The 26,561-nt window shown below is 28.5% G+C and overlaps 2 protein-coding genes across 3 annotated transcripts; one reads left to right on the top strand and one right to left on the bottom strand.

The window, feature by feature from the left end:
* Nucleotides 1-559: 559 nt before the first annotated feature.
* LOC107438797 (phospholipid phosphatase 5) lies at nt 560-12,727 on the bottom strand. 2 transcript variants are annotated; one of them, XM_043046265.2, is made up of 8 exons: nt 12,590-12,727; nt 9,785-9,874; nt 9,331-9,436; nt 7,985-8,072; nt 5,515-5,578; nt 5,311-5,435; nt 3,052-3,222; nt 560-2,582 (listed from the first exon to the last, which is right to left on the bottom strand). In XM_043046265.2, the coding sequence occupies exons 2-8, from the start codon at nt 9,856-9,858 to the stop codon at nt 2,404-2,406; spliced, it is 807 nt and encodes a 268-aa protein (XP_042902199.1). In that variant the 5' UTR covers nt 9,859-9,874; nt 12,590-12,727; the 3' UTR covers nt 560-2,403. The 2 variants fall into 2 exon arrangements, with proteins under 2 accessions (XP_042902199.1, XP_071033983.1); XM_071177882.1 differs by lacking the exon at nt 12,590-12,727 and adding an exon at nt 10,090-10,130.
* Nucleotides 12,728-16,344: 3,617 nt separating this feature from the next.
* Nucleotides 16,345-19,046, top strand: LOC107438795 (SERPINE1 mRNA-binding protein 1). Its single transcript, XM_016051178.3, has one exon. The coding sequence runs from the start codon at nt 16,569-16,571 to the stop codon at nt 17,781-17,783; it is 1,215 nt and encodes a 404-aa protein (XP_015906664.1). The 5' UTR covers nt 16,345-16,568; the 3' UTR covers nt 17,784-19,046.
* The last annotated feature ends 7,515 nt before the right edge of the window (nt 19,047-26,561 follow it).

The following is a 26,561-nucleotide window of genomic DNA, read 5'->3' as shown; positions in this document are numbered from 1 at the left end:
ATAAGTACTTTTGAAAAAAAATACAATTAGATTTGTAAGTTTTATACTTTTCTATTTCATGCAACAAAAAAATATAACTGGTTGTTAGAACTTTAAGGATTTGTAAATGATAAAAAAATTGCGGTAAACACACATTTGCCAGGCTACCAACTTTCTACCCTTTTTGTAAAAATTTATTCTAGTGGTACCTAAGTATATGTCTTAATTTCATATTTTTTATTCATTTCAACTTACTTTCCATACCACTACAAATAAATGATTTAAAAATTCTTATGTAACACCACTTTGTTCTAATTCTTTTGCGGTAAGGCTTTTAAAATGTTGGCAAAATTACCAAAGAATTTTTAAAATGTCTACCACTGTATAAAATATTTTGCAAAAAGCGTAGTAGTTGGCTGCTTCGGACTTTTTTTTATAAAAATATACCAATTTTGCAAAAAGCGTAGTAGTTGGCTGCTTCGGACTTTTTTTTATAAAAATATACCAAGGTAAAAAATATATAAATTTCAATCATATAACAAAAATTACTAGCTTCAATTTTAGTTAAGAAATACAAAAGTACAATTTTTATAAAAATTTTATTTTCACATATGTAAAAATGTCAATTTATTAATTGTTATCTACATGGAATGTTAATTTGAAAAATGCAGGTTGAACAAAAATTATTGTTCCAACTTTAATGCCTATATCCACATAATATAAATATAACAAATATAAGCAGTGTATGTGTGTACAAGACACATAATTAACTTAAAGAATTTATAACATATTTTTCAAATAAAGTATCACTAACAATGAGGGGAAAAAATGATATAGTAGTAAACAAATAAAAACATAGAACACAACTGTAAATGTAATAAATAATAACAAATATATAAAATAAGCTGTAATGAAATAACAATTTATCACAAGACTAGTATAAAATTGTTTAAATGCACCAAAATGATATGCAATAGAATTGAGAAAGCAGATACAATTTAATCTAAACATATTGTGCACTTCATATCAGTAGGTATGTGCTTAACAAGAGAGAATACATATGTATTTTTTATTTATATATTTTTTTTTATGGAATCCTGACTTAATAAAGTTTATTAGTGAACATATTAAAACTAGGGCAATTCTAACGCAAATTTTATTATTAGGTAATGAATATCATTTTCATTATTAATTCAATATATTGCCTTTTCTTTTCTAGCAATTTAAAATAATTTCATAAAAGTGATTAAGAAATATTAGATTATTAACTAGATATAAATATATTTGCAATTGGTTTCAAAAATCATAATTAGTAAAAGCAATTTTCAGTCTCCCCCGAACCCTCGTTTTTTTGAGGAACATTTTTTGTTTTGTTTGGATGATACAATAATAAAAGAATTTGCAATATGTATTGAAGTTTACATGAATTAAAAGCTTAAGTCTTTTTTTAAATTAGTAAAAAAAATAATCAGTAAACATCATATAAAACAAGTATTAAATTATGCTACAAAATTAACTTATAGTTCAGTTAAAAAATTGCAGTTTAAAAAGATTCAACATAGTAAGAACTCAAACTGGTTAGAGGCTAGAACTATGAACTAAAAAGATTGAGTTTATTATATTTTAATGCACAGTTAATGAATTATTCAAAAGTTTTTGATAAAATGGTGGCCACACTTCAGATAGAACTGAATTTCTTGTGCACAATTTTAAAATTTAGACATTTAAATTAGTGTGATTTCAACCTTTATTTAAAATTTTATCATATGCACCATAACTAAAAATTTTAATATAATTTACTAATTTAAAGAAATTAAAAATTTCCTTAAACCATTTTTTTTTTTTTTGCATTTATGGTAAAATTTTACCACAGATGCAGAAAATGGTTGTCATAGTTTTTGTTGGTCCTTTTTAAGGGCATTTCTACGTATTTCCATATTTTTATTATTGTTCTAAGATATTTTCCAAGCTGTCACATTTTTTCACAAAAAAATGGTTGTCATAGTTTTGTTGATTCTTTTTTAAGGGCATTTCTATGTTTCTCCATATTATTATTATTGTTTTAAGATAGATTTAGTTTCTTTTTTCCCTTCTCATCTAGATTTTCAAAGTTAGGATTTTTGAGATTATGCTGAATGATGATTCATCAGCACTTAAAATGTGACATACAAAAAAGTATTTTTGACTAAATCCATTTCACAGCAATATTTTCCAAGCTGTCATATTTTTTTCACAAAAAAATGGTTGTCATAGTTTTGTTGATCCTTTTTTAAGGGCATTTCCATATTATTATTATTGTTTTAAGATAGACTTAGTTATTTTTTCCCTTCTCATCTAGATCTAGACAAAGTTAGGATTTTTGAGATTATGCTGAATGATGATTCATCAGCCCTTAAAATGTCACATACAAAAAAGGATTTTTGACTAAATCCATTTCACAGCAACATTTTCCAAGCTGTCACATTTTTTCATTTGATTCAACTCCTGTGAAGAATTAACAGCCATAAAGGGTAAAGCGCTGTCTAAACTATCCAGAGGATGATAGTACTGAAAATAGCACAAATATGCAACACACAGTCCCAAAAGAGAACCAACCAAGACATCTAGGAGGAAGAAAAATGATAAATACATGTTATACAACTTTCAAAATGACAACAGTTATCAGTTTGACTACATTTTTAAAGATAATCAATTAAAATATTTAATTTTTGATATCACAGAGTGTCTACCTTACAGCTTGGGATACCCAGGTTTGACAGTGATTTTGAAAACTATGTGCAGATATGTGAATACATTAAAGATTAAAATTAATGAAATGAAAAATAAATAAAAAAATGAAGAGTTCAATAATATTTTATATGTTCAGTTGAATAAATTCTCTAAAAATAACAAACTAACTACTGCCAATGTCAAAAAAAATACTTATTTTCTTTCAAAAATGCTCAATTATTTATGAGTTTTGAATATTTACTTTTAAATATAAAACCTTGGTAAAGAAAGGCAACAATACAAATAACATTTATTTTAAACTTGAAGGTTTCTTCAGTTCAATTATGAGTATAAGAATCTTACCTTGCCAGTGATGGTGATAATCGCACGTCCTACTCAGAGCAATGGTTAAAGCAAGAAACAGAGGAAGCGAAGAAACAATCAACCTCCATGATTTTCCACGTCCGCGCACGCTAAACACTCCTAATTTCCCACACAAATATAAACTGCAGAATGTCATGCTGGCAAAAGCAACTATAAAACATATATAAGCAACTATAAAACATATATAAGCAACTATAAAACATATATATAAGCAACTATAAACCTTTCAATTTAAGCATACACTGATTTATTTACGTAATTTTGAACATATACAATTGTTTATTTATGTAACAAGATCTGATGTAACAAAGAATTGTTTTATTTAATGCCAAAAAATCTACATAATACTTCTGATGCATAATTTGAATCTATTGAAAGAATTCTAGAAAATTATTTATGAAAGTTGTCTAACTAAATGAATGAAGAAAAAAAAGAAATTTAGGTATGCAAAACAAATTCTGTAAATTTATGAGGATCTGATCTATACTGCTTTATTAGCATATCTAAGATCATCACATTAAGATTGTATATAAAGTGAATCGTAATTACATTAACATTAAGATAATAACATTAAGATTGTATATTATGATTGTATCGTAAGTGAAAATTCAACCATCAGAAAAGTTATAAATTTTTATTTATTATTATTATTATTAATCTGCTTCGTACAACTTGCTTTTTATTTTTTTGTCTTGACTATCTTAAAGAAGGAATATTTGGATGAGTTATTTAAAACATGTTCATTTTATTTTTTTCCTTATCAATTTAAATTGTTTACTTAATATGCAGATTATGAAAGAAAAAAGATTTAATGATGAAATGCTAAAAATGACGACTTCAAAATATTAAGGGATTAATGAAATGTAACAGATCAAAAATACAATCCTTGAAGTATTAACAGATATTTAAAAAAAAATCATTAGGATTAATATAATCACTACTAAACAAAATGAAACCACATAAAAATTAGGATCATTGTTATGTGTTAAATAAAATACAGTCAAACTTCCTTAACGTCAACTCGAAGGCCATAAAGAAATTTGTTCCCGTTATCAGTTCAGAAGGGTTTTTTTATAATTTTTTTTACACGTTTTCTATTACCTATTCGTTTTTTCTAATCTCATTTTTATCATGAATAAGTCAATCAATATCTATTTAACTTCAATAAATGTTTTTACTTTGTTCTTAAATTAAAAAGTTCTAGAAATGTCATAATAAATATAACTAATTACTTTTAAAAAAAATAAAGTTACAAATGATTCATAAGTAGAAAGTAAATCTAAGTATTCATTAGTGAAATTTTTAAAAATTTTTGTTCCTCAAATCTAGAAATGCAATTCAGTAATTTCAATTTCTTTAAACAACCTATGTTAGTGAGGTAGAAATGTCTAACCATGTTGAACAAAGAACTAATATTTGTGATCATTTCTCAGTCAAATATGTTTCTTTACATTTACACTCATGAGATGAAAGAAAACATTTCATATTTAAGTATAGTTTGTTTAAAGTAAGAACTCCCTTAGCCATTTGTCTAGACCAGTGGCAGTGACTCTGGTAACAAGGTATAACTATTTCAAGTAGGGATAACTGTTTAGGACAAGTTTTGGCTCGGGTCAACGAGAGAAAGGAAATTTTTTTCTCCAGTCTATTGTGTTAGCCTTAGAGTGAAGAGAAGCTACCCTCCCTGAAATGACCTGTTCTTGTTTCCATAGCAGCAGACAGCCTGAGATTTTGTGGTGAGGAGAGTTCTTACCATAGACATAGGGCTTATGTTGTTTCCTGTAACACCCACTCCCCCTCAACAGATTCAATTTACACAACTCTTTCAATTCACTGCAATAATGTAATGATTGTAATAATGTAATGATTGCAATAATGTAATGATTGCAATAATGTAATGATTCACAATAATGTAATGATTAAACAATGCATTCACAAAATCTACTCTTATAGATATAGATCTGTGAATGATCATTTTTCTTACCTGTCAAAAGGAAAATAAATTTTCTGTTTATACCCAAAGAAATTTTTTTTTTCAATGGTAATGAAATTAGTGTTCACTTTAAAAGATATTTAACGTTAGCTTAAAAGTACTTTAAAGTGTTATACCCGTATACGATTTGACGAGGAGTTCACGTTAAAATAAATTCACGTTAGGAATTTTGGGGTTGACAAGAGAAAAAAAATTAAACAGACATAAAATTGGCAGTGTTGAAGAATTGAAAAATTTAAACATACAAGAGGAATGACCACTTGGAAAACTTTTAAGACCTTCAATCGTGTCTTCTTTCTTTCCAGTACAAGGAAAATTTACATCTCCATTGCCATCTGGGAAACAACGGTAAAAGAAATCGGGCCTGGGTCTGGAAAATATAATGAATAATAAGATAAGTAAAAGATACTGTTGTAAAAGTTAAAAAGAGAAAGTGTGGCAAAACTAACCTGCCAACAATGAGCTTCACAGAATTTGTCAGAAGACCATTGATTCCAAAATTTAAAGTCAGAGCTATCAAAAACATTAAAAAACAAAAGAATTTAATATTATAATGTTTGAAGAAAACACATTCAACTCAGTTATCTGAAATCGCATGAAGACAGTACAAAATATGAAGAATTTACAAGTAACTAAATGCCCTGTGGCAGAATTTTTTCGGGCTTTCTGCGACAATTTTCCCTAGCATTAATATTTCTCTTTAAGATAATTTTAATTAAAACAGTTACTACTTTAAGTAACAGAAACGTTGTGTTTACAGATGAAAGTATAGAATAAAAATGTGTAAAAGTTATATTTTTCAAATTCTAATATTATAGATGCTTTCTCGCATTTTGTAGGCAGAAAAATAAACTAATTATTTCCTGTTATTTTGAAAATCATTACAAAAATTAAAATTCTTAGACTTTTACAAATTAAAAATTGTAAAATCCATGCAGTTACTCTAAAATAAAGATCAATGACAAAATAATGCAAATAGGACTCTTTAAAAAAAAAGAGATACTCAAATAAGGGTTTGTAAAACATGATGTTCTTTAAAGAAGAAAAAAATGAAAGAAGGAACATCATTTCTAAAGCAAACTATCTTTTAAACTTTCACGATTTCTGAATTTTTTATTTTGTATTATTAATTTGAAATTCTAGCTGAAGCCAGTTATTACATACTTTTTTTCAAATCCCAAATGAGAATCGAAAAATCAGGATTATTTCTTTCCTCTCTGATGTGCAAGAAAAACCAGAGTTGCCACTCAAATCTGGAAAAAAAATTCCCCGTGTCTTCCCTGTACCCATAAGAGGAAACAACAATTACTGTGCTCTTGTGTGAACTATATTGGGCCAACTATATTTATTAGTTTTAATTGCTGAAAAACAGCTGAACACACTTAAATAATGCTGTAGTAGGTAAATAAAATAGCTTAGTATAGATGAAATATCATGGTTAAATATCCCATAGATTATGCTTTTAGTGGTCACCATTTTTTAAAAGACAAAAATAAGAAACAAAATTCCCTGTACTTTCTCAGTTTGTAAGGAAAAAATCAAAATTCCCTGTTATTTTAGATCAGTTGTGACCAACTGGTTTTGCATCCAAGAAAATATTTATTCAAATACAAAAGTAATCCTGTATGTTGCTTAAAAATCTACTTCTTATTTTAATTTGTAATTCAATACTTTTCTTTTGTGCAACTTGTGCAATCTACCAGCAATATTTAATGTTCCTTCAAACATTAAAGAGTCCTATATAAAATTTTGATACAGTTGTGGCCCGCCATTTGGCTGGTGTTTTTATTGCGGCCCCAGGCCTCAAGTAAGTTGGAAACTCCTGTTTTAGGTGATTTTTAAATTCCCCGTATTTTCCATGTTTTTCCTGTTCTCTCTGTGGAGTGGCAACCCTGAAGACATCTTTTAAAAAAAATTCTGCAGGAAAAAAAAAGAAGAAAAAAACTTTTTTCGAAAAAATGGTGCAGAAAGGTAAAACCAAAATATTTTCTTTCCCAAATGAATAATCTTTCTGAAAAAACTCTGAAACGTTCTGTGTCAGTGTCGCCGCAATTCTGCCACAGAGACTAAATGATATTTTGATTAGGTCATACTAACACAAATTATTTTGTGGTTTCAGTGAGAACAGTTTATATATGTATTTTTAAGACAACTTTTGAAGAACAATTATCAGCCATCCATATCATTACACTGTCAAAATTGCTTCTCTAGGATTATGTAGGCAATTTTTTAAGGTTTACATGAAATATAGGTAGACCATAACTTGGGAACCAAAAAAACATTAATTCTCAATTTTACAACACAATTTTTTAAATTGTATTGGTAAAACCTTCCGTAATTGTACCTGCAAACTGTACTTTTAACAATATGGAACAGGTATGGTACTAGTTATGATAAAAAAGCTAACATTACAAATATGATTTTATAATTAGTTATGAGTATTTTCTAAACTTGTTACTTATTTTTAGATAAAACAAATAAATTTATAATAATTAAGACTTGAACAAAATATCTTATAATTCTGTTCATGTTATGATTACAACCAGTGTTCCTGCTCTTTCACAGAGGTAAACACAACCTCCTTAAAATTTTTATCTAGAGAAAAAAAATAAAAAATTATTTTAAGAAAAGAGATAGCGGTAGCAGAAACCAGGAACTTAAGTAAAAAATTTATTTTCAGACTAAATCAATATAGAATATTATTCCTCATATTTATTTGAGTATTTTTAATTCTGTTTTTAAAGGCACTAATCTAGCCAAATATAATTAAAGTAGCAAGATTAGAATGCTCTTCAGTTTTGAAGAAGCATTCGGAAAAGCACCCGGTTTTTTGTTACTTTTGGAGAGATCTCTGTAACAACATTACAGTTAAGATACTAATAGTATGTTATTTCTAAAAATAAATCTTTGTTATATTACCCAAAAATGCTTGCAGAGCATCCAGTTTGCATTTTACGATTAAATTAGAGATGACTATTATACAGAATGGAACAACGCAGATAAAAACCTAAAAATAAAAATAGAACACATTTGTTTATGCTACATAAAAATAAATACAGCATAAGTTTGAAAATCTGAACAGTTAGTAGCTCTAAAAAAAAAACAAAAAAAACCACAACAACAGTTTAAAAATTATTTTACTATTAGACTTAAGGTTGGAAAAAAAATGGATTTTTGTAGGTTTAAACAAGGTTAATGTTTTTTGGTTTGTTTAAAACAAAAGGTTAAATAACATGCTAAGCCCCAAATAAAAAGTAATTAAACCATTAAAAAGTATTTTGCAAAAATATTTTCAATTACTAATAAATATTTTGACAAAGAAAACTAAAAAAAAATTCACTTTTGTTCACATAAATAAGAAATAGGAGAAACAACAGGACTAGGCCCCAACAGAAGAAGAAAGGTTTAGATAACGCATTTCTCCAATGCAATTGAATCATATGCGTGGGTGATATCGATCGACAAACATACAGTAAAAAAGCTGTTAGCGTACCGAAGATGATGGTCAAAAATGGACAGTAGACTATTACATCCCTGACAAGGAAAGAAACCATGAAGATACAATTGAATGGAATTTTTTTGTACAAGGTAGATGTGAGGCTGAAGAGATATAATTATCGACTATGTTAACCTTCATCTATCAAAAGGTACCACTGGTGGAATCAAGTTAACGTGTCTTATATACTAGTGAATTGGTATTTAATATTTATAGTGGTAGTTACACCACAAGATTACTCACTAAAACACCATGTTTTTGTATAGTGCTCTGGTAAGTGTTATCGGCCTATATGGGAAAATAAGATGTCTTGACTTCCTATGTTTGACTAATGGTTTGAAGAACACTGGTGAATATGTTTCCATGCTTGTGTAAAAATTTAACGATTTTAGTGTTGTAGATTTAAGATTTTCATGCTTTTGCACGTGCACTCTCACACGTGCTATTTTGTGGAAGAGCCACATTTATCTCTTGAACCAAGGTTTGCTGACTACTGGTCTAGTAAGCTGTCTTTTTGACAGTTGTTGGGACTGATTTTTACTTTGTGTTTGAAAATCCGATATTTTTAACAGGATATTACTGCAACAAGTTAATCCTAAATTCACCTGATCTTGTTGACTCTTTTCCAAGTAGTTAGTGCTAGATTTCTTAAAATTTTGGCATTACAATTGTTATGGTGTTATAATTGTTGTACAAATTTTAGTTTTAAAAAAAATAGCAAAATTTTGTAACTTATATTTGCATAACAAAATATAAATTTGTAGTTTACCCATAGTATACGTGTAGGAAAATAACTTTCAGTTCTTGGATTTTTATACAACCACAGTTCATCAGGGTGAATTTTTCTATGAAAAGGTTCAGCATACTCCAAAACTCTGCAACAAAAAAAATGTAAATAAATAAAATACATTAAAAGAGAACAGTAATTTAGACTAAAATAAAATCATTAAAAATAAAATTTTGTAAATAAAATTTCAATAATATTAAAAAAAGATTAACAGAAAGAACTTTATTTACATAAATTGTGAAAAAATACTGCACAGGTAAGTAATACCACCTACAAATAATGCAGAGTTCAATTGAATTAAATTTTTAGAATTGAGAACTTTTTAAGAACTTGGAGAGCTAGAGCAAAATCCTGAAAAATATTGTTCAAAGGCTAGTTCAAGATGGAAATAAAATAAAAGAGGCATAAAATAATTTTTTTTTAAAAAAGTACTTACATAAAAATAATCAGTAGAATAAATCTAATAAAAAGTTCCACTCCAAGCCATTTTCGATTTTTTGAGTCATTCATATTATCAATGCAGCTCCTAAAACATTTAAAGGTCATCTATATTTAAAATTACATTTTAAAGGTACATTTTATTCATTTTAGAAAACTTTTTATTTACCTTTTGTAACTTTTACTTCAATTTAAAAAAACTTTTTTATATATAGTAAGAATAGAATAGGGACAATAGCAGAGAGCCACATTCATAGATATTAAGTACAACATATGTGTGAATATTTCATAATATATAATTACCAATTTAGAAGATTTTCAGAACGCATACTTTGAAGCTTGGTTATATAGATAATCACAAACAACCTTACCAAATAAACAAGGCACTACACATCAGGAATAAATTAATATTGATGTTTTAAACTAATGATTAAATACAAATAGCAAAGATAAGAGAAATATATGCACTCAAATATTGTGTATTTACAAAAAAAAAAAATATTGTTAAGTTAATTTTATCCTTGGAAAATTGCAATTTATAAAATTACATTAAACAGGTCTTTAACTATACATAAATAAATTAATAATAATATAGAAATCCCAGTTTTGCTTGAAAGAAAAAAATTTCTATTTTGTGTTTATATTTTTTTTAATCACTTTGTATTTGAAAAGTTTCAGCTTCCCTGAGAATTTTTTGATAGCTTCAAAGAAATCATTAACATAGTGTAATAATCATTTCAGTTTTCATGCTATTGAAATAGAAATCTTTTGTCCAGATGCAAAATATTTACGAAATTGATTATTCACAAAATATAAATTAATACAACAATTTGGCTTCTTCAAACATGAAATTCAAATTCATTTATATAAGAAAGAGAAGGAAAAAAAGCATATTATAGTCCAGTAAAATGCTCCTTCTTTCTTCTTCTATTGGCATGACAGCCCTTTGTGGGCCAGAGCCTTCTTTAGAACCTTTCTCCATTCTGCTCTTTTCTTTGCGATTGTTCTCCAGTTAGTAATTCTTAGGATTTTGAAATCCTCTTCTACACAGCCAAGCCATCTGATCTTAGGTCTAACTTTAGTTCCCTTTGGTTTGTTATTGAAGATCTTAAATGTCAAGAAAGAAGGGTTCATTCGTCAGATGTGACTCGCAAGCTAGGCTCTTTCTTTGGAAACATTATTAAACAGATTTTTTTTTGAAGAAAACTTTGTTATTAGAAAAGATACCTGAAAACTTTCCTACTCTCTGCTGCACGTTTCCTCATTTTTGAGGAAAATGGGGGTGATTTGAGGTGGAAAATTAAATTTCTTTTAGACAGGCAAGAGAGGCATTGTTTCCTACATATCTATTCACCTGAAACCAGCTCGGCATGCGCGCACGACCATCCTCGAGTAATTCATCCAACATGTAAAATGATTGAAGGAGATGACTGCATTGTCAAAATAGATTTCGGCTTAATGAGTTGTGAAGAAGTGTAATGGAACAGTGAGAAAGCCATGATTCTTTGAGCCATTCTTGGTGACATGCTTCTTGATGATTCTTGGGGACAACTGACAATACAAAGATAAAAATTTCATTTTGGAAAAAAGAAAATTAAGTACTTTTCACAAACACCCAATAAAAAGTTATCTTTAAAGTCTTTAAAAACAAAAATAAGCCCTTTGAAGCATTTCTTTCAAAAAGCTTAGCACCCCGCACTAGTTCAATACTAATAGCAACAAACTTATAAAACAAATATAAATTTCTATTACCTTTAATTATAGAGCAAAATTGAGTACAGACTGACAATATTTTATATTATAATTATACCTAGAAATTATTAATAATATAATTACTATACATGATTATAATTATATATAGTAATGTGTATGATATGTACCAATGTGTACCAAGACTAATGTGTATAAAAATAATATTCACAACATATATTGTTACAGGCCAAATTACGGCTAATTATTCGGGCCAGGTACTTTTATATAAATGTATTTAAGTTGATTAAGATTTTGTACTTAAACTGAAGTTAAAATTAAAAAAATTTCAAAATTGCTGAAACCATGCTTCAGTACTTGGGTATATGGCCCTACATTAGTCAATCTGCCCTTCAATCAAAAAGGTTCTGTACCCTTAATTTTAAGTATATTTCTAAAATAAAAGAGAGTCATCTTTTTCTCTTCCAAGAGGTTATCTTTTCAAAATATATTACATCATATAAGAAAAGGCCTATGTAATATTTCACTTAAAGCACTAACTGCAATGGTCTATTTTAAGTAGGAATTATATATATAAAAAAAAAAAAAGTTTGTCAATCCTGCTTTTTTAAAAAAAAAAAAAATACTGTAAAGAAAAACGCTAAGTTTTAAAAGCATGATCAGTTTCATCTTCATGTTGAATTCAAAAATATAAATGAAAGAAATCACTAGAAATATTAAATGAAAAGAAACTTAAATCTATTTTGTCCATTAACAGAGCAAAAGAATTAATAAGTGCAATAAACTCTTCAAAGTGTATTCTAACAATGATGTAATAAATTTAAAAACTTTAACAATTTACACGCAATGATTCAAAATAGGTATAAAAATCAAAAGATTTATTTTATTAAAAAAAACTAATTTACATTTTAAACAAAATTCATTTTTAAGGATTGTTTGGGTGCAGAAAAAACGATTAAAGTACTTTATCCAAAAATGTATTTTGAAATAGGTAAAAAAACGTAAGGTAAATTGATCATCAGATCAAGATCTTAAGTAATTGAATAATAATTTAATTGTTTTGTTTGGACAGATTTTAAAATACCTTTAGTACCTTTTAAACACTGGAGTGCAAAAAATAGGAGACCATCTGTTTGATGACTAGTGACTAGAGCAGGGATGTCAAAGTTCACATTCACCGTGACGTCCGTTTGGTCGAAGGCATGGACTAATAGAGGGGATGCTACATATCTACACTGCTCTGCCGAGTTTTGACAACAGCGCCACTTTACAGAAACTAATCTAAGCATGAGGTCGGTCCAGATTGCGGTATGGATTAATACAGGGGGTAAGGAATTCTCACCTTTCCCGGGGGTGGATTTTAAAACGTAACATGCAATAGAAAAAACGAGACTGTGCTCCCTTCTCCAGCAACATTATTTTCTGTCATCCCCGCCGTACGTAAGCAGTGCCGACAGGAAAACGTTTTCGTGCTCGAGTGATACTAAAAACAGACACTTCTTAGTACCGTTGGTTTGGAAACGTATGTTAGATTGAAAAATTTTTGACTGCTCATAATGATGCTGCTATCTAGTGAAATATATGAGGCATAAAGGTTCCTCGCTTTTTCTCCAAACAGTACCGTAAATAAATGTCCCTTTTATGTGGCTCACACTTCGTTAAAAGGTTTTTAATTTTTCTTCATTAGGAAAAACTGAGCAAAATATACACATATATAAAAAAAAATTTTGAAATTGAAAATCCGAAGATCACCGAAGTCAAGCGTCATTGGCTGCGGTCAGTGTGCTGGTGGGAGACCACTTGGACCAGTCTGCACAGGGACCGAGGGTGTGCGGTATTGGTCCTCGTTAAACTGTTCTACCGTAAAGTGCTCGACTTCACGTGCAAGTCGTCGGGCTACCGAAGCGGGGGCGCCATCCCTTCTGCAGAGGATCAAAATTGTGATGGCTTCGGCTCATCCTCAAGGATATTTTCCAGACCGTCGCCAATTGCCCATTGTGCAGCTCTAGTGTGACATAAATGTTTTTTCTTTCTTTTTTTTTTTAACTGAAGATCAGATATGAACGAGTTTAGTGTTGGCGATTGAAATGGGCTGTAGGTGGCGTAGAGCAGAACTCTCTACCTGTGGCAACACTTCCCATGCTTTCCTCATTAGCGTGTGGAAAGTCATAGAGGAAGGAAGTGCGTTAGTTTCTCTCTTAATTTTCATATAAATTAAAATCTTTTTTAAGTAGGAAAACTATATGGAACTGAAAATTACATGAAGCATAGTTCTAAAGAAAAGTATCACGGAAATTTTAAAAAATACTTTTATTAAATAAAAAGGAAAAATTTTAAGAAAAGGCAAAATATCGTAGTACATTCCTATGGATGGTGTTTTCAATAGAAATGTAAACAATCTCGAGCTCGGCACCTACTCCAGTTCCGGTTATAAAGTTTACAGCTGCTTATACTACATGTTATTCTGATAGGCGATAGTTTCAAACGGATAATTTTGTTTTCAATGAAAGAAAGAAATTAGATAATTTCTGAGCTTAAATCTGCCATATATCATAAGATATTATAATGTTAATATGTAATTCTGGTGAGTTTGAAGTGAAAATTTGTTTTAGTTTTTTAGAGATATATTGTTAAAAAAGGTGACATGGTTGCTAGATTTCGAATAACGCTTTTTTGGCAGTCTTGATATGGCCTCTTTCCATAGGTTACTGTTTGTTCTTGTTGCAAGCTGTGCACCGTCTTACGTTAGTGTTAACCCTTTTAGCATTGTAAACACAAGTAATAAGTAATCAAATACATTGTCTGCGAGAATCTCAAAACACAATGATGCCAAATGGCTTTGAAGTACAACGGAAACAGTAACCCGGAATTTCAGGCGGTACCGAGCTTGCAGCGTTCCCTAGTGTAGAAAACACCATCCATACAACTCTCCCCAGATGGCGTATTCGAGTGTTGTGATCGTCAATTCTGAAATCTATTGATCATATTCTTTAAGAGGTGATATGAGTATTCGTTCTAAACATTATTTGAATATAAAAATTAGTAAGCTATTTATAATTGTACATTTCATGTTTGATTTGAATTACAAGCCTGTATATATTGTAGTATCTGATTAACAAAATTTGATTGTGATAGTTCATTATAATTATAAAATTAGATTTTACCTTAGATCCTTAACAAATTTTATATATATATATATATATATATTGAGTCAAAATAAATGTCTTTAAATTTTTATTATTAGATTATCAGATCTTAATTTATTGAATTATTATTATTAATTTTCAGTTGTGAAGCATTCAATACAGTGATTCCAGAAACACTACAACTTACAAAAAAGATACTCCAGAAATCTATCATTTAAACAAATTTCAATGTTTAAAAAATAATTTCATTTAATATCACTTAAATGTTATAAAGAGCTAAAACTTTAAAATTTGCGTAACAACCAATTTAAAATTGGCATTATATTATAAATATATAGAACATTAAAATGCTTCATATTTCTTGCAATTAATCATTAGCTTAACTACAATCTAAGCGAGAAATAATTCAGTTAATCAAAAAAATGTTTGCTTTAGTTAGATGTAATGATCCGACAATAATACTACATAAATTAATGAAGGCATAATACATAACATATAATACATACTACGTAAGATAATACAAAATTAATTATCATGCATAAGATATTAAAATAGATACAAATAAAAAATATGCATACCGCATTACGGATGTCAGCAGTGAAGTGAGGCTGGAATTAAAGGTTAGCGAGTAAAAGCGTCATACTAAAGTGATATTTATAATAATTCATCAAGCAAATGCACCACTAAATATCCAGCATAGACATAAATGCCTTCGATCAGTAATGTTTTCTAAGCAGTATCTCACAAATAATAGGAAATGTAAACACGAAATCTAGAACTTTAATGTATGTAATGCATTTTATTCAAAATTGATATTATATTAAAATAAAATGTGATACATTCAAATTCTTCATATTTCTTGCAATTGATCATTTGTTTCAATACAAACTAAGTAAAGAACAATTTGGTTTATTAACAAAGAAAAGTTTGCTCTCAATAAAAATATCCATCTAAAAATAATGCCACATAAATTATAGAAAGAGCTACTAAATTAATTACCATGCAAAAGATATTAAAAAAAGATATGCAAATAATAAATGTCTGTGAGGAAAATATGCCTACTAAATAAAAGATTTCAGCTGTGAGGTAGCTGCAATTAATGGGTAGCTAGCAAAAGCGTCACACTTAGAGTCATTTTATATTAATTCAGCAACCAATGCATCACTAATATCTAGCATAGCTGTACATGCCTTTGGTATTTTTCCATTTCACAGACTCGGGCGATAAAATTGCCAGTGCAAACTTAAAATTTCTAATTTAGTCAGTAATTATTCAGTGCTAGGAAATTTTTAATAAATAAATTTTAATAAATAATAAACTTTTTCAATAAATAATAAGATAAAATATCCGAAATTACTTGCTCATGCAAAAGTAAAATCTCTTTGAATCAAAAAAAATATTGCAGACATTCTTGCAAATTTACTTCCACGAATATATGTGTTTCTTTGCTCATTCGTTTAATCACTCTGGCTCAAACTTCTCCACTATTTCTTACTCCTAAAATTCCGTCAACCAAGCTCTTGGTGATAGAATTTGGTTAGCAATCACCCATTTCAGCTGATTACCAAAGTAAAGCAATATTATTAAGTCCGGCAATCAAGACAAGAAAGGCGTTAAGGAAGCCTGAAGAAATACAAAAAGTGAAGAAATTTACTGCGCCCTCTATAAACTATTTAATGCGCTGAATCTACGCTTTTAAAATCAATACTAATATAACTGTAACTGCGATGCTGCTTCAATGAGACTAGGAAAATAAGAGTGCGTGATATTTATTAAAGAAAGAATGTTTTTGCATTAAGAGTGATTTATAGCAAGTATTAAACGCTTAATTATTATTTTCAATATCACTCTCACATGATTTTTTTTATTTGTTAAATTTTCCTTTGTTTTTGAGTTTTCGCTCCGAGTTATTTTTGCCATTTCATTATGGAGACAGTACCACATGGCATAGGTGTACAAAATAGGTACGCCTTATTCTACGACGAGTGTTTGGACCCGCTAGAAATTTTAAAGCAGACTGAAGAACAGAAGTCTAAGAAAAAGACCGAAAAACCTGTAAAGAAAGCAGCTAAGACGTCGCCACCTGCCCCCCTAAAAAAGCCAACGGAGACTGTTGCTACCAAAGCTGTGAAAATACAAGACCAGGATAGTGCATCTAAACCGAGAGGTAAACCTGCTCTACAGTCAAAAGTGTCAAATCAAAATGATTTTAGAGAAAATGTCAGAAACAGAGATGATAATTATTTCGGTGCTGAGACCAGGGAGAGAGAAGGAGGCAACAGCGAATTTCGACGAGGTCGTGGAGGATTTCGAGGAGCACGCGGCGGGGATGCAGGAGGTGGACGCAGAGGAAGAGGATTTTTTCCAAATTCTGATAACAGGAACCGACGTGTTTTCGATCGGAAAAGTGGAAGCGACAAATCTGGAGTGAAATCCGTTGAGAAACGTGATGGTGCTGGCTCTAACAACTGGGGTGACATCAGGAGTGATATCAATCAGAGAAGAGATGGTGGTTGGGATGATGAATTTGAAGGTGAACCACCTCGTCAAGAGTTAGGAGGCAACGTAGGAGAGGATACTGAATTTGGAAAAGTTGAAGAAGGGCTCAAAAATGATTCTCTTGATAACTCAGAAACAAAAGAAAATGATCAAATTACTGAAGAAGAACAACAAATTCAAGATGCCATGAAGGAGATGACTTTGGACGAGTGGAAGAAAGAGCAGGAAGCCAAGCGTGTCGTACCAAAGTACAACTTGCGTAAACCAGGAGAAGGTGAAGATGAAAAGCAATGGAAGAAAGGATATGTCTTGAAGAAGAAGCCTAAAGAAGATGATGAGGAAGAAGAAGAGGATGACGAAGATGATGAGTATGCTCGCCGTGGCCCTCAGAAGGTTCTTTTGGATATTCAGTTCAACTACGCTGATTCAAGACGTGGTAATAGAGGAAGAGGTCGCGGTGGCAGAGGAGGCCCGAGAAGTGGCCCACGTGATAATGCCAACAGAGATTCTCCACGTGAGGATCGTCCTCCTCGTGATGGTAGAGGTGGTCGCGGCGGTGGTGGTCCAAAAGTGAGAGGTGGACAACAAGCTGCACCACGTGTTGATGATTTCAACGACTTTCCATCATTAGTCAATGCTTAAGGCAAGGATGTTGATTTAATTAGCATTCCTTGCTGGCATTTGTTTCAATTATGGCACCAGTCATGGAATGTTTCTACGTAAAAGATCATGCAGTTGACTGTACACTGTTGTGTATGGCTTATTAGGTATTTGAACTCTCATGCTGGTTTTTGGAATTTTACTGTGGACATTTTTAAGCTTTTTTTGGACAATTTACTGAACAGTTTTGAAAATCTAGATTTTTTTTCCTGTTTATTCAAGTTTTATTAATATTCACATTGCCTGTATCCTTATGTACTTAACCAAATTAACAATAATGAATTTTTCGTCATGTGTTAATTTTTTGTTGTTGCATATATTATAAATTGCTACTGTTAATTATTAATTTTGACTTTTGTTGACTAACCTATTCTAGTTGAGTTTACTTTATAGAATCCACTGATAAAAGAAATTCTGTGCCTAATGGAAAATTAAAGGTATGATTAGCTATTAAGATTATATATTTTTTTAATAAAAATTAACTATCTTCTGTTAACTGTACCAATATATTCTGACTATTTTCATGTATCTTCAGAAAAGTAATATTTTCTTGAAAGAATGTATAATATTTTCTTCATTTAGTTTAATAACTTTTTGTACTTGCTCAGTAAGATATAATTTTTGGTAGTTTGGTCCAAGTAAATTTTGGACTATTTTTTATTGATAGCCATTTTCTTTTGTGTTCAGAGGAAAAAAAGTTAATAGACTGTTGAATTTATTTGAGTCTGGTTATCTAAGGGTACTTATTTTTGCTTAATTTCAAGATATAAACTTATTTTTTTCATGGAGTTTAATAATCTATTATTTTTTTTATTCTTAGTAAAAGTGCTGATAATTTTTTCATATTCATTTAAACTAGAATGGTGCTTATCCTGTCAATTATAAGTATTAAGTTTTGATGTATTTAAGAATTAACTTGGTTGTAATTAGTAATATTTCTTTTTTATTTCAAACTATACATTTTTCTTATGTATAACGACTTGAAATTCTATGGTAGAAGTTTTGTGGGCGTTTAAAGAAATTATATGTTCATAAAGTTGCACTTGTCTCATATTTTTTAATAACAGATCAAGTTTATTGTGTACTCGATCAACAAAATAATTTTGTTTTATAATTTGCTTCACAGTTGTTTATTACCTGATCATATTTATGCTGTAGGATTTCTTCATTGGCTTGTCAATTCATTGTTTTGTGTCAAAAATAGCTTTAATTGTTCTTTTAATAAAGATATTCCAAAACCCAGTATATCTGTTATATTATTCCAATATATTTTTTTTTTTAATTAAGTCTTTTGCAATTTCTTAGCTTTTCAAAAATTCCATCCAATTTAAATATGTTTCTTATAACTACTATCTAAGGCAGAGATGCATGAGCCTTTTAAATAATATAAGATTTAAAAAAAAGTACTAGTTTAGTCTCAAAGTATCAGGTTGTGATAAGTTCAATTTATTTATAGGTTCAGAGTTTGCAGTGAAATGTAATTATTTGTAGATAAACTATTGGTGAATGAGGAAATTCGCTTGTGGATAACATTGAAAGAGAAAATTCTAAAATTTTAGCAACAGTAATCACGCTAATGTAATACTGTATGTTATTGAAAGTTTGCTTTTAAGATAAATGTAAAATTATGTTCCCTTACATATGAATTGATACAATTTGCTTAATATCTATATTTCTCTTATGTGTCACCATAAACTGTCTAGGTTTTTTTGAGAGATACCTATTTTGTGAAAATTTAGGCATAATTTGTGAAATTTAAATATATTTAAAAAAAAACACAAATATGCTAAAATAAGAAGATATTTAATTATTTTTCGAAAATATGTTAAAAGTAATTTGTGAAACTACCGTTTTTCCTAAAATTTAATTTGTGAAAGTACCACTAAGCTGCAGTAAATTTGCCCTGGACAGGCCCCTGAATAATGAATAATTATATGTCAAGTAGTCCTTAGGATAATTTTGTATTTTTCTTTTATAGAAATAAATCTTAGCTGCAAAGTAATTATAGTGGCACCCTGATTTAATGTATTTGTCAGATTAACTTAAAAAAGAAAACTTAGCAGAATGATGTAAAATCCGGATAAAAAAAAATTTAGGTACATTTTTTACAAATTGACAGTAATATGAACTACAAGAAAAAATGTGTAAACTTTACAGGTATTCTGTTATTAAATACAATTATAATTATATCCTTTAAGACTTACTATTGTTTGCAAATTTACTTTATTGTTTGCATTCACAAATGTTTTAGAGATTTTATGCTTTCAAACTCTTGATTAGTAGAATTAGAATATTAAAATACAGTTGTGCTGTGCTTTCGACTTTTTATGTGAAAGGTAACCAAGTTTGTTGCCAAATTTAGCTAGTAATGTGGTAAGTATATTTGTTTAGATTTATTCACATTAATTATTTTCATCTACATGGGAGCAAAGGATTAATTATTGACTTGTAACTTATTCGAATTACTTTCAAACAATTTATGAGGTTCCCACATTTCTAAGATTACAGCATTATGTTAAAACTTCTACTGAGACAGATGCACAATCAGAGATACTGCATTGCCTTGGTCAAAGATGCCCGAAAATTCTTGCTCATCTCTGATGCAAGGTATATCTGATTTTGTTTATTTCTGAAAATTTTTCTTCTATTTGGTTGAGATTTATTTAGTTAGTATATTTATTTATTTTTTCATGTGTGATGCTTATAATTTTCGTTTCTAGATAGGTCATTTTGAGTAAGTAATGTAGCATAGCTGCAATTTTTTTAGCTTTTTATTGACATATAACTGCTATATATATATTTAATATTTTTGCACTTAGTTTTTCATGTTAGGTTAAATAATTTGATAGTTAAACCAGTGTTTTTAGAAGGACGTCCTGCCCTTTCTTTTTTATTTTATAACCCTCCTTTTTTTAGTAAAAAGGAATCTTTAAATGTTCAAACTACAAGCTTTTCTATTTTAAAAATAAGTGATTGTTTGAAATACGTTAAATAGTCTAAGAGGTTAATTTAAAAATTGTTGAGGATCAAATTCATTTAACATTACAAATTTTGCCAATTTTTACAGTGTTCTAAGTGAGTGTCTTTTTTTGAGAGGAAGCACTCTGCCCTTTTTTATTTCTAGGCAGAACTCTAAACAGTGCACAGTTGAAATAATTTCATTGTTGAAATTTCACATTCCTGAACTTGAAGAATTATAAGTAACAAAATCGGACTTTAAAAGTACTTTTCTTTTTTTCCTTTCAATTATATTGATGGCTTTTTAAGTGAAATCAAAAAAATTTGTGCATAATTTTAGAATTAAGCTAGTTCCATGTAAAATTTAACAATTTCTTCTATTTGTTAATAGTTTAAACATTTTTGAATTGTAAGTTGTGCAATTTTAAAAACAAATGCAAAATTTGAACGTAATTGTTTGAATACCAGTGGAGTTATTCAATTTCGAAATTAGAGAGCTATTGGGTTGATTTCCTTTAAATTTTGTTACATAAAATTGCCTTTTTTGAAGTGCTATAAACATTTCTGTGCCTTACAATTTAATGTTTTTCAACTGTTATTCAGTAATAAATATTTGTTTAAAAAAAAATAATTCATCAACTGTTTTCATTCTATTGGGACCCTGTTTTCCAGAGTATGGCTACCCCTTTTTATTTGAGTGTCAAAAATTTAGACCTTTTAAGTAAACAGGTTTCCCTCTTTTTCTTTCGCTTTAGATCAAGGATATAAATCTTTGGATCAGAAAGTGTAGATAGATTCCCTTTAGTTTTTTAAACTTGGAAATGTTATGAACGAGATTTAACTTAACAAGTTACTGTTTTATATGACTATCAAAATTGGCAATTTATCCTAAACCGTACAACTAATTAAGCCTAATGAGTTACCTATTTTGTTTCTAGTTATTCTTAATGAATATAATTTACCTATTTCCATTTGTAGTGTATAAAATCATTGAAAAACAGGCTTCAGAGATGAAAATCAATTAAGTCTGCTTTATTATTATTATTTCTTGTTATATACTCAGTGGGTAATTTTAGGAAAATCTTGTTTAAAGAGCTTCAATATTTGTTAAGGAAATTAAGCTAAGATTTCTTAGCCTAAACTTGCCTTGCAGAAGTTTCTTTTTAAATTGTTGAATATTTTAATTTGAGCATATAGTAAAAAGTGAAAAGAGTTGCTTCAAGCTATCTTTAATGTGCAGTGCTCAAAGTCATCCTGAATAACTTTTGATCTAATGATCAGATCTTCACAATCTAGGCTTGTACTTAATGGTTCAAGGGGGTGACTTTAAATATGAGAATTAATTAGTGCAATGTAAATGATATTTTATGTTACGAAATCAGACAATTCTTTGAATTAAACTATGTTTTTGTTTGACGGATTTAGATTTTCGACCTCCAAAATATGGTTCGAATAGTTTGGTTAGAGAGGCTATCCAAAGTTTGGACTTATTGACGTTAATTTTTCTTTTTTGGTATTTCGCCATGTCTCTAGTACTTTTAAGTGAATAGAAAACTTTTTACACACGATAATAAAATTCTTTTATCTAAAGGTAATTCCATGCAAAAATTAAATTTTAGTAAATATTTATTATATTATTTAATAATAGTTGGGAAAAAAGATTAAGGTATACAATTTTTTTACTTCATTTGAAAGTATGTAAGTTTGCATGGCAAATTCCAAAAATCGGAAGCGAAATCGGTTTAATAGTTAATGAGAAATCAAATTTTTAATTAATAACTTCCTTAAAATTTGATTTCTCAGGAGCTGTTAAACTAATTTCGCTCAAACGTAGTATGCCCTGTAAAATTAGATACTTTAAAATGATTTTAAAAATTGTATGCCTTACAATTTAAATTTTTTGATTATTATTTAGAAAAATATTAATAAATAGTTACGATAATTTGTTTTTTCATGGAATTTTCTTGGAATAAGCGAATTTTATAAATGTGTCCAAACATTCTTCAATTAACTTAGAACGTTATCGAGATATGGCGAAATACGCAAAAGGTAAAATTTACATAAATGAGTCCCAAACTTTGGATTGTTCTCCTGACTAATTAATTAGCATCACCCCCCCCCCCCCCCNCCCCCCCCCCCCCCCCCAGAACCATTTAAAATTTTTAAGGTGGTCTTGTTTTTTCCCCCCTGCTCTGTAACAGTCTTATTAATATAGATATTTTTCTTCCATTTTATAGATATTTCTTTTACTTAATCATTTGATTAGTTAGATTTTTTATTATTGTTTATCAACTTAGCTTTTTTCGAAAAACATAAAAGAATTCGTGCACATAATAATTTGTACAATGAAATTATAATAAATGTTAATGATCAACCAGTAAAGTTGGAATGTTTTCTCCTACAATAGAAAAAAACATCATGCAAGAAATGAGTTTCAATTAGAAATTTCAAATATATCAGGTTTTAAACAGCTAACATTTGCTCTCCAGTTCTCTAATTGACCCCAAATAAAGTGTATTTTACTTCCCATTTTTTCTTTACATATACAATTACATCTTTGTTGGGTAATGTCATTGTTGATTAAATTTTGTTTTATAATACAAAATAAAAATTTGTGGACAGACTCTTATCATTAAGAGTTTTTTTTTTTTAAAGGGTACAAAAACTATTTAGAAAATTTCTTTAAAATTCTCGATATCCAAATGTCAATGAACATTTTTAATCTTGAAGTTTTATACAACTTTTGCATATCATGATCATAGTAGTTTATACAGGTTACTAGCTTATTGCTATGCATTAATCAAAGGCACTTTTTTGTCCATAATATATTGCCTGTCTCTCGAACTTCTGGTAAATTTTATTCATAAGTATGAGAAATCTCGCATGACTGAAATTATGAAATATTTCTGAAGTATTCTTTGAGAAATTTGAAAAAATGTCAAAAACTCAAACTCTTCCTTCCGTTATTTTAGGACATTGTAAATTTTACAATTAATTATATATTTTTCTACAATTCTTCGGCATATTGTTTAAATTTTATTGAATATTACCTTTTAATTAATATTACCTTTTAAATTAATTTTTTTTAATTTATTTTCATAATTTGTTCACAAATTATTTGCAAAAGTTTTTTTAATCGCCCTTTTTTTTTATTAATAATTTCATGATAACTACAGAATTTTGAAGTAGACACTCTTCTTGTGATTTATAAATTTTTTTTTAATCAAAGTACTCAAGATTCAAAAAACTCGAAATATTTTCCGTTTGGAGGTAAGTAAATTAGTGTTAAAATTGGACTAAATTTCAAGTATCAATTTTTTAAAGAAGTTAGTATTTTTTTTTATTTTTATTATTACTATATTGTTCAATTTATTTTAAAATGATATTTTATGAAGAAAAAAAAAGGACATAAATTCTACAGAAGAAAAAAAAGTTGCTCTGAACCAGGCTTCGTAGTTGTCCTGATGATTTTTCTGATAAAAAATAAATTGTCCTTAATTGTATTGGTTTTTAGCTTTTTGTCCTAATATTTGTGTATGTTCAGAACATCCTAGTTTATAAAAATACAATATATATGTATAAATATTTTTATGTAGAAGAGTTAGAGAATCGAAAGATTTGGATTTTTGATCCAACATCTTTCAATTTTAATTAATAATTTTAGTAGAAATTTCAAAAAGAAACTCGATTAACAAATTTTTATTTGTTATTTTCTGCAAATGCAGGAAAAAATCTTTGATGGAGTTTTGTAGGTGTACAATTTCAGATTCGACTCTATCATGTGATTTTTTTTAAGAAAAAAGATCGATTCCAATTAACATTCCAGTAATCATATCAAATTGTTTAATTATAGATTGAGGGATTGTCTATTAAAATTCTAAAATTATTATTACACAAGAATGCTTTCTAAAACTATTATAAGCTATCATCAGTATTGATAAAATTGTGCTGGACACTTTAAACTTTCCGTTCTTTCCAAAGTAGTAATGGAATTAAAAATAGCATGATTTATTATTCTTTAGCCATAAAATTTTCTTTTCTAACAATTAAAGTAGAGCAAATTATACTTTTTAGTTTGCCGTTTTTTTAAAAGGCATGGTATATATTAGGAGAGGGCAATTTTTTTTCTTTTCTTTTTCCTGATATTTTTTCTTTTCTTTTTTGAAAAATGAAGAAAAAAAATCGAAATTTGTGGGTACAATTATTTTGTGTTATCACTTTATGAACACTCTCAATCTCGCAGATTCCATCCTAAAATTTTATTTCGTGTCTCGCCAAATCTTAAGCTATCAACTTTTCTATTGGCACTTACCTGATAATAGGTTCCTATGCAGCCTGGTATGAAGAAAGCTTTTTTTTTTTTCTTAGCAAAAAAGATTTTTATCAATAAAATCTTTTCGAAAAATATTTTATTTTTATCCATTTTTTTTATTTTGGTATCAAAGAATTTTTTAATCAGGCCTTTTAATGATTATGCCTCTTTTAAATATAGAGGAAACCTGATTTTGCGTTTTAAGTCGGACAAGCGCATGCACAAATGAGTGAAGCGAGAAAACGTAAAAAATCGGAATATTTTAAAATCTTTTATCTTAACTAAAGTTTTTACTGAAAAAAAAAAGTAAAATTATATTACGTGTGTTGCTGAGAAATTGGATTATCTTTATTAATCAACTCTTAATCAGTCAAAAAAATATATTAATATAAATCAGGATATATAGTACTAAAAACTATTTTATTGCCCTTCAATATTTTCAGATCTCCATGATAAGATCAAATAACGAGGTACAGAACCTGTGTTAAAGTTCATTGTGTTCCACTTTTTGTTACAATTTAACTAAACATTTTTTATAATTTCATAAAACAAGCATTGGAAAATGACTCCATTTTTAATTTTACGATAATTTTGAATATATAATCACTCGGGGGCCTCTTTTGGTGGAATCACCCTGCAGGATTACAATAATTAAGTGCACAATTAAAGAAAGAGTAACATCTTAAAAATTATTGTATGCAATTTTCCAAACTCAGCTATTAAATATCAATTTTTTTTTATTAATTTTTTTTTGAAAGAATTTTAAAAAAATCAAAACTTTATTAATTTTGAATTTTTAGATTACAGATTGTCTAAAAATCAGTATTTACTAAATAGCAGGTTCAGAGATTACTATTCCATACATAAATTAACAAACATAAATGGTTTTATTAATCGATCCATTGATGATTTTTAATAATGATCAAATAATAATTTGTGTACCTTCACATGGGTAAAATAAATCTTTATTTTTTTGAAAAATAGATGATTCTGTTGATATTTTTTTAATTTAACTTTATAATGAATTGTAAGTTATTATCAACGCTTTTTATTATTTGAATTTTGAAACAGAGCTTCAAAAAAATTCCAAATGCAAATATAACTAAATAATAAAAAAAAGACAATTTTAATAATTTTAAATTGTAGAAATTCACTCAAAACAATAAAACTTAATAACAGTATAGACCTTTATAAAGTCCTTGATATGTTATTAATTAAAATGTTATAAAAATAAAGAATGAGAATAAATCAAAATAGTACGAGGAAAGATCGACCGAAAATGTAAATCGAAATGCAAACAGATAAATTGTTCCAGATCGTTCGTAATGTCATTTTATCAATTGAACTCAAAACTTGACGAACTTTTCCTTAGAAATACAACCGAACCTTATTTTTATCAGTAATTTTCTATTTAAAATTTTCCTAAGGCTCTTTCTCTTCTCTAAGAAAAAAAAAATTCTCACTTCAATTTTGGGGTTTACAAGCAGGGA

This window comes from Parasteatoda tepidariorum, chromosome 2, assembly GCF_043381705.1.
Source record: "Parasteatoda tepidariorum isolate YZ-2023 chromosome 2, CAS_Ptep_4.0, whole genome shotgun sequence".
Classification (NCBI taxonomy): Eukaryota; Metazoa; Arthropoda; class Arachnida; order Araneae; family Theridiidae; genus Parasteatoda; species Parasteatoda tepidariorum.
Note: the sequence above shows the minus strand (reverse complement) of the source record. Positions and strands in the feature narration are given on the sequence as shown.

Excerpts from the sequence above, each read along its gene's own strand:
- LOC107438795 (XM_016051178.3), top strand. The coding sequence starts at position 16,569 with ATGGAGACAGTACCACATGGCATAGGTGTACAAAATAGGTACGCCTTA.
- LOC107438797 (XM_071177882.1), bottom strand. The coding sequence starts at position 10,115 with ATGCGTTCTGAAAATCTTCTAAATTG. Across the intron at positions 9,437-9,784 it reads ATTCTACTGATTATTTTTAT|AGTTTTGGAGTATGCTGAAC; the intron begins GTAAGTACTTTT and ends TTTTTGTTGCAG. Across the intron at positions 2,583-3,051 it reads TTATCACCATCACTGGCAAG|ATGTCTTGGTTGGTTCTCTT; the intron begins GTAAGATTCTTA and ends TCTTCCTCCTAG.